This window comes from Vicia villosa, linkage group LG1 (assembly GCF_029867415.1).
Source record: "Vicia villosa cultivar HV-30 ecotype Madison, WI linkage group LG1, Vvil1.0, whole genome shotgun sequence".
NCBI classification, from domain to species: domain Eukaryota; kingdom Viridiplantae; phylum Streptophyta; class Magnoliopsida; order Fabales; family Fabaceae; genus Vicia; species Vicia villosa.
Window position 1 is genome coordinate 42,017,922 of NC_081180.1, and position 7,578 is coordinate 42,025,499.

The following is a 7,578-nucleotide window of genomic DNA, read 5'->3' on the forward strand; positions in this document are numbered from 1 at the left end:
CTACATCCTCGATCACGCACAATCTCATTTGGATTAAACTCATTGGCCACATTAGGGGGTGTTTCTTCTACTTCGACTTCCGGTTGCTTAACATTCACTTTCTTAATACTTGTTCTAGGAACCAAAAACCTTCTCATCTCTGAAATTTAATGATTCAATAAAAAGAGTTTTTAAATAAATAATTTGCAACACGACGAGACCGGATAATAAAATAAAATAAATAAATTGTAACACCAAAGTTAAAAGAGAATTCTAAAAAAAAAAACAGATATATAATAAGAAAAAGAATTAAACTATTTTAGATTTAAAAAAAACATTAAACTATTTTATTATAATATATAATATGTCAATGTCAAGTAATTTATATTACCATTGCAGTATAGTACCAGGGCGGTTCTATATCAAGTAATTGGCAATGACCTAACCATATGAAAATGAAATTGAGTCTATATTGTAAATTTCAATTGCGGTACGAACTACGACGTGCAGAACTACAAATAGGTACTACCAGTCTACTACTGACAATATGAATTAACCTATATAATATAATAATAATATATTGTTATAATAAAAAGAAATTTTAAGAGAAGTATCTGTCTGCTTCTTGAAAGTGACCGGAAAGGGAAACTGAGAAAATACAAACAGTCAGAGAGAGAAGACGGGCGACACATAATTAGTTTTTTTTTTAATTTCTATTCTAAGTCATATATAAGTAATTGAGTTGGGCCTACCTGAACCATTGGGTATTCATCTGTTTTAATTTTCACACCCTTATTTTTATTAATTTTGCTCCTGGTTTCGTTTAGAAATCGACTATTAAATTAGAGGAAATACAAAGAAATTAGGGGTTGAGCCCGGGCGCGTTCCCTGCATACAAATGAGTTTATGATGAAACTCATTAAGAAGTTGGACAATTATGTATTAGTGATGAAAAGTTTACCTTGCATTTGGCAGCATCATGCTTTTCAAGTTCAGAATCCTGAAACTTGTAAATACAGACATTCTTAGACATCACATCCTTCCTCTCCATACCTTCTTTTTTTCGAGAAACCACCAACCATGACTGCAATATTGACTCAAGTACATGCCTCAACAACATCAGCTGTAGCAATTACACCTGAAACAAATAATTACATATTAGTTCAAACTCCTATCCACCATACACATAGTGCCAAACTCTACAGCCACCAACGTTCCGCCTAACTCTACTACCATTACACTATTAAGCTATATAACAATATAAAAACATAGCATAAAACCAGTGTATAACAAAACTATATCAAGTCTAAGTTATCAAACTTTTAAGAAGAGGAAAAGCAACATCGACCAACTCTATCTTGACTCCATTCAATGACTCAACTGCAGGAGGAATATCAAGCATGTGAAGAATGACAGGTTGATTTGGACTCAACATCACTCCCCTAACAATCATAAGGTTAAGATCATAACCAATTGAAAAACTTTCCATTAGGAAATAGATTCCTGATATACTAAATATACACCAACAACGTAATAATAAACATACACAAAACATCATAATCACCATTGGGCATGTGATCAGATTTAAACCCTATAGAAAATCAAGATCCAAACAAAACAAATAAAGCATTTTGAAACAAACCCATTTTTTAAAATCATAAAATTATAAGCAAATCACTCAAACAATAATGTGCCAAAGTATACGATTTTTGTTTTGAATTCATATCTAGTACAAACCATAAGCGAATCATGAATCCAAGTTTAATGTGAATGAAAAATCTATTAAGAGGAGAAGTGACTTTATATGTATATTCCAACCTTAAAAAAAAACCACTTATAGGTATAATAGCAAGTTAAAAGAGAATAGGTAGAGAATCTGATTAATGAATTGGTTGAGGGAGAGAAAGCATGGCGGTTTTTCATACATGAACTTGGAGAAAGTAAACAATATTGTTAAATGCATAATAACTGTTAGAAGTATACATAAACATATACATATACTTAATATTTTATTTATCAACTCACCATTTATCTTTTCCTCCCTCACAGTAATAAGACCAAGTGCAACATGACCAATCCATAATCAAAAGCAGTTGTAACCGTAACAAAGCCACACACATAACCAACTACGAAGCACAAAGAAAATTTTATTTCTCAACTCATCATTTCTCTTTTCCTTGTTCGCAGCAACCAGACGAATATGAAATCAAAACCAACCAATCGTAATCAGAGAATTTTGAAATTGGAAAAATGATCGGAGATTGTAGAAATAGGAAAATTAAAGAACAACCACACACATAACCAATTTCGTAATCATAGTTCAAAATCTAAAAAAATGGTAAGTGCGAAGAAATTGGGGAGCTTAGAAACAATTACAATTGGAGAAGTCCAAAATCAAAACCATTTGTAACTGCAAACAGAGAATTTTGAATTCAATGATAACTTGAACAATAATGTCCCGTAATTTCTTCGCAGGAGTGATTTAATTAACAAAGTTGCATCTTCAAGCGACCATTGCAAAAGCCTGAAGCATAATGGAGAAGTCGAAAATGTAAATTTAATAAAACAAATCAAAATAAGTGTGAATTAGAATCAATGAAGTTGATCCTAAAGTATGCTATAATGTATGGCATACACCCGTCGAGTACAACAAGTAGTATTAGAACTCCCATTGGATTTTGAGATTTATGTGTAAATTAAATGAGAATGTATTACGTTTAAACTCACTTCTACAAACGGAGCACATAAAGTTGGAAAGCGTGATAATAGTTAATATTTAAGCCTTTAATACTTGACTTTATTTTGTTTGATAAGTATCATTAGGATTAATTAAGTATGTTTTGTTGTTTTTAGCTTAGTTAGCATGGAGCGCATTAAATTCTCTCTTTTGTGAGTTTTTGTGTTTTGTACTTGTGTAGGAATACTCCAATGACAAGTTCTAACACGCCAGGAATGAAAATTCACTTCCCAACAGACTTTAGAGTGAGAAGATGTTAAATAGAATGAATGATTTCAACTAGGGGTGTTCAAAAATGTGGTTAATTGAATTGTATACTTGAACTGAACTGAATTGGACCATAAAAAAACTGAACCACTTAAATGGTTAATGAACTGAACCATTTAATTTAAACAGTTCAAATTCAGTTTAGAACCGGTTCAAAACCAATTTCCTTTTCTAAACTGGTTTAATTATTTAAATTAATTTCTCATAAAAATAAATAAAAAAATAAATCTAAAATTAAAAATTAATATTTTTTTTCAAAAATTTTAAAAAAAAAATATTCTGAAAAAAATCAAAACAAAAATAAAAACTTTTGGAAAAAAAATTTGAAAGTAAAAAAGAAAAATAAAATATTTTTTTCTTGAAAATAAAAAAAACTGAATATTTTTTTCCTAAAAATTCAGAATTTTTTTCTTTCAAAAAAACAAACTGATTATATTATATCAAGGCTAAATATATCAAATTTTGTACCATATTTATCATATGCTGTCAGGTTTTCCTTTGCCAAATTGTAAATAATTAATTGTAATTTAAGTTTGGTGCTTACTTAAAATAATTAATTTGTTTGATTGAATATTTGAATAAAATTTATTTTATTTTGTATTTGCAAGAAAATTTGTGGAGGTCTGAGAACAATTGAAATTCAGTTTGTGCATAAACAAAGATTTCGCAAATTGAAATGTGTGACGCTGATTTGTGCATAAACAAAAAGATTTTGGAAATTGAGATGAGTGGTGCCTCCTGAAACAAACCGAATACTCAATTGTAACTTATTTATTTTTTAAAAATTTCTTCTCCATAAATTTCAATATATATATATATATATATATATATATATATATATATATATATATATATATATATATATATATATATAAAGATTTTTTTAAAATAAAATTTTAAAATAGACTAATTTTAAAACAATTTATAATATAAAATTGGTTTATAACGGTAAATTGGTTTTAAACCAGTTTATATATACAAACCGGTTTAAACCAATTTATAACTAAATTGAAACTGTTTTAACAATTAACTGAATTGTTATTAATGTGGTTATTAAAAACTGAACTGAACCATTTATATGGTTCGGTTCAGTGCAGTTCATGAACCATGAACACCCCTAATCTCAACAATAGGGCAAATGTGTCAGAGCTGGGTTGGGAAGCTAAAGGGATAAGGATGAGTACTTCGTGACAAAATTTACGAAAGTTGCCTAGCGCTTAAATAATGTGATGCTTGTCTTTTTGCATAGCAGATCTGCCACAAGACGCTTTATCCCCCTACATGTGTATGTACTACACCAAGTACTGGTAGGAAAGGATAAGGAAAAAGAATATTATAAATTCCATGGGCCAAATTAGTGAATAATCATGAGGCCCATGATCCAATGATTTAAAAAAACTCTAAAAGCAAGGAGGATATAGAAGGACCACCTTGGAGAAATTAAAGAAGATTTAGAGATTGAGAAACATGAGAAATAACTTAGAAGAATATATCTTGTGTGAAGAAGAAGTCTGAACTAGAAGTGAAGAGAAGCTCTCATCTTTCCTTTCTTGGAGAATGCAATGCTACTAGACGTGACAAAACTCGCCTCTTGCTAATTAAAGATTACAAGAAGTAGAAGTGTTACACATAGTTTTTCATTTTATTTTAATTTATTTTTAGAAATGTTAATTTTAATTAATAACCTGTGTTGTTGTATTTGCTTTGCTCACTATCAGCTAAACTCTTTGTGTTGAGCAATGTGAATTTCAATGAAAATGAGTCTTTTGTGTTAGATGATGTGATTCTAATGATACATTTTATCATGTAAAGTATTTCTATTTATTTGTTTGTTTGTATGATCATCTTAGAAATAGGTAAAAGCTTGTTAATAATGTGAGATCCTTTAACAAGTGGAACTCATTAGTTACTTTAAACATAAAGAGATACAACCATAGGGGAAACCAAAAGCTATACAAGACATTCATTAATGTTATTGTGAGACTTGGAGATCTGTTCCTTAACTTAGTTTCATATGCTTTGATGTTGTAGACATACACCACTAGATCACTTGCTACCTCATTTGTCACGACAAATCTCGTCATTCACACACAAAACTTGAAACTCATCAAATGGATCATTACCCAACATGCTTATCACTATTGATTTAAATTCTTTTCTCTTACTCTTTACTTCTCAACCTGAATCTATGACAACCAATCATTATTATTATCCTTTGCTCATGACTATTCACAAAATTTTACCTTGAGAATCAATTTAAGTCAACACAATCTATGTGAGATCAATACTCTTACTTTTATATCACTTTCTACTATTGGATTATGTATACTTGCTCATATAAATAGTATACCAGTAATGCATGGGCATTCCTTATGCTTTGGGATATGTGGCGCCCATGTTCGAATTAATGTCTTATATTTCTCGACATGTCTCGTTGACCCTATTCTCATTATGCATATGACCTCATATCGAGTTTTAATAATCGTTGCCAATTCGGTTATTGTTGATATTAGGACAAACTGTCATTACATTTGATTGATTATATTTTATAGGAAACACATGAAGCAATATCTGTTGTGATCAAAACACTTTAGGTATCTGTTACACTAAGGACGTAACTATGTCCGTCAGTTACGAGTTCTTTAAATACTCTCAAAAGTATTAAGTATAATGTGTGTAGATGTTGAACAACTAAACTAAAAAGTGCATAAAATTTATGTAGAGTAGAAAGATAAAATACGTAAAATAGTCTGATTGATTGATTAGATGTGTCAAACCATTTTCAATTTGTGGAATTTATAGAGAAAACTATCTTACTGGTTATATAATAGTTGTCTATATATATGCTACCTCATCTGACTATTTACGCAGGTAATACGTGGGTATTCCCTTTGCTTTGGGATATGCGGCACCCCGAATTAGGCTTAATATATTTTATTTTTTATCATGTTCTGTTGCCCTTATGCTCATTGTGCATGTTCCCTTAGATTGAGAAGTTGTAATATTTTCCCCTTTGGTTATTGGTGTTATTAGCACAAAACATGGTCATAATGTCCAATTGTCTAGTTTTACTATATTGTGATTGAGTCTAAAGTTTTGGAGACCATGAAGTACCCTATTAGACTTGAGAAAGGTTCGATTGATTTATGTTTGATTGTGTTAACACTTAGCTGGATTGTTGCTTGGTTGTATACATGATGCAAATTTTTGACTTTAAAAAGGCACTTAAGGCAACCGTACTGGCCTATTTGCCTTGTCTTCATGCGTTGTTGTCATCAAAGTCAATTTAAAAGGATGTTACATCTTCAAGTGTTGTCATCTTTAAAACCATGATGTTATCAGGGTTAGGAATATCTTGCTTATCTTTGAGTTTTGATCACTTCTTGATTAAATCTTGAAGCACATATTTCCACACATGTATCCCTATGTCTAACAGTTGTCTAAAAGTGAATTTTTATTATCACGAGCTCTGCTCAGTTCTATTTGTTTTAAATTATCCAAACAGACCCTAAGACATTAGGTATATGGGTCATATCACTTATAAAGTGTTCAACCTCCACTTTTCTAAGAAATGTGAGACTTCCAACTCACACTTGTTTTTCAACAATCTCCCTCCTCAAGTGTGACTTCCAACTCACACCTAAGGCAACCGTACTGTCCTATATGCCTCAGGGGTCGGGTGCGTTTTGAGAAAGAGAAACTCAACTTGCATATTCCATGAACCTATTCCCTTGTATCGCCTTACTCTGGCCACTTGCTCTAAGAGAGTCTCTTTTCAGAAATGCTTCAGTAAGTACCATCATGGGAACATAGAAAGTATTTCTTTTCAGAAAAGACTTTGAATTCATTTATAAATGATTAGAAATGGTCTCATTAAATGAAGCTCTCTCAAAAGGCTTTGACTTCATTTATAAATTACAAAAACAATGGTCTAAAGTATTCATATTATAAATAATAGATTAGTGATAATAACACTTAAGTATTATTTAACATATAATTATAATTGAGTGAGATGATTAATAAATAATTATAGTTATAATTAATTATTAGTCGGGGTATATATTGCAAACTATCAACAGTAGAGCATATAAAATCTTCAACACAAGAACAAAGGTGATGATGGAGTCAATATATGTGGTGGTTGATGACTCACCAAAAGAAGATGTTGTCACAAATGATGTCGTAACATTCTTCCTTATGGATGACTCTGAAACATTTATGCCTGCTGAGAACGATATTTCGTCCCCTCATTGAATGTTGTCGTTGCTGACTCAAGTGATAATGCAGAATCCACAGACACTGAGAAAGTTGACATAGGATCCTCTATCAGGATCCAGAAAGATCATCCTAAAAAGCTAATCATAGGAGATCTGAATAAAGGAGTAACCACCAGGTCAAGAGAAGTTATGTCAAACTCCTGCTCTGTGTCAAAAGTTGAACCAAAGAATGTCAAGGAAGCTTTAACCGATGAGTTCTAGATTAATGCTATGCAAGAGGAACTTGAACAGTTCAGAAGGAATGAAGTTTGGGACTTAGTGCCAAGACCTGAAGGAACCAATATCATTGGAACAAAATGGGTGTACAAAAACAAGTCA

At 31.0% G+C, this 7,578-nt stretch overlaps 1 protein-coding gene across 1 annotated transcript; it reads right to left on the reverse strand.

The window, feature by feature from the left end:
• Positions 1-396: 396 nt before the first annotated feature.
• On the reverse strand, positions 397-2,060 carry LOC131621225 (malate dehydrogenase, cytoplasmic-like). The gene is made up of 6 exons (XM_058892347.1): positions 2,005-2,060; positions 1,717-1,797; positions 1,328-1,490; positions 1,159-1,227; positions 941-1,102; positions 397-420 (listed from the first exon to the last, which is right to left on the reverse strand). Exons 1-6 carry the CDS (start codon positions 2,058-2,060, stop codon positions 397-399), a joined length of 555 nt encoding a protein of 184 aa, XP_058748330.1.
• Between the last annotated feature and the right edge of the window lie 5,518 nt (positions 2,061-7,578).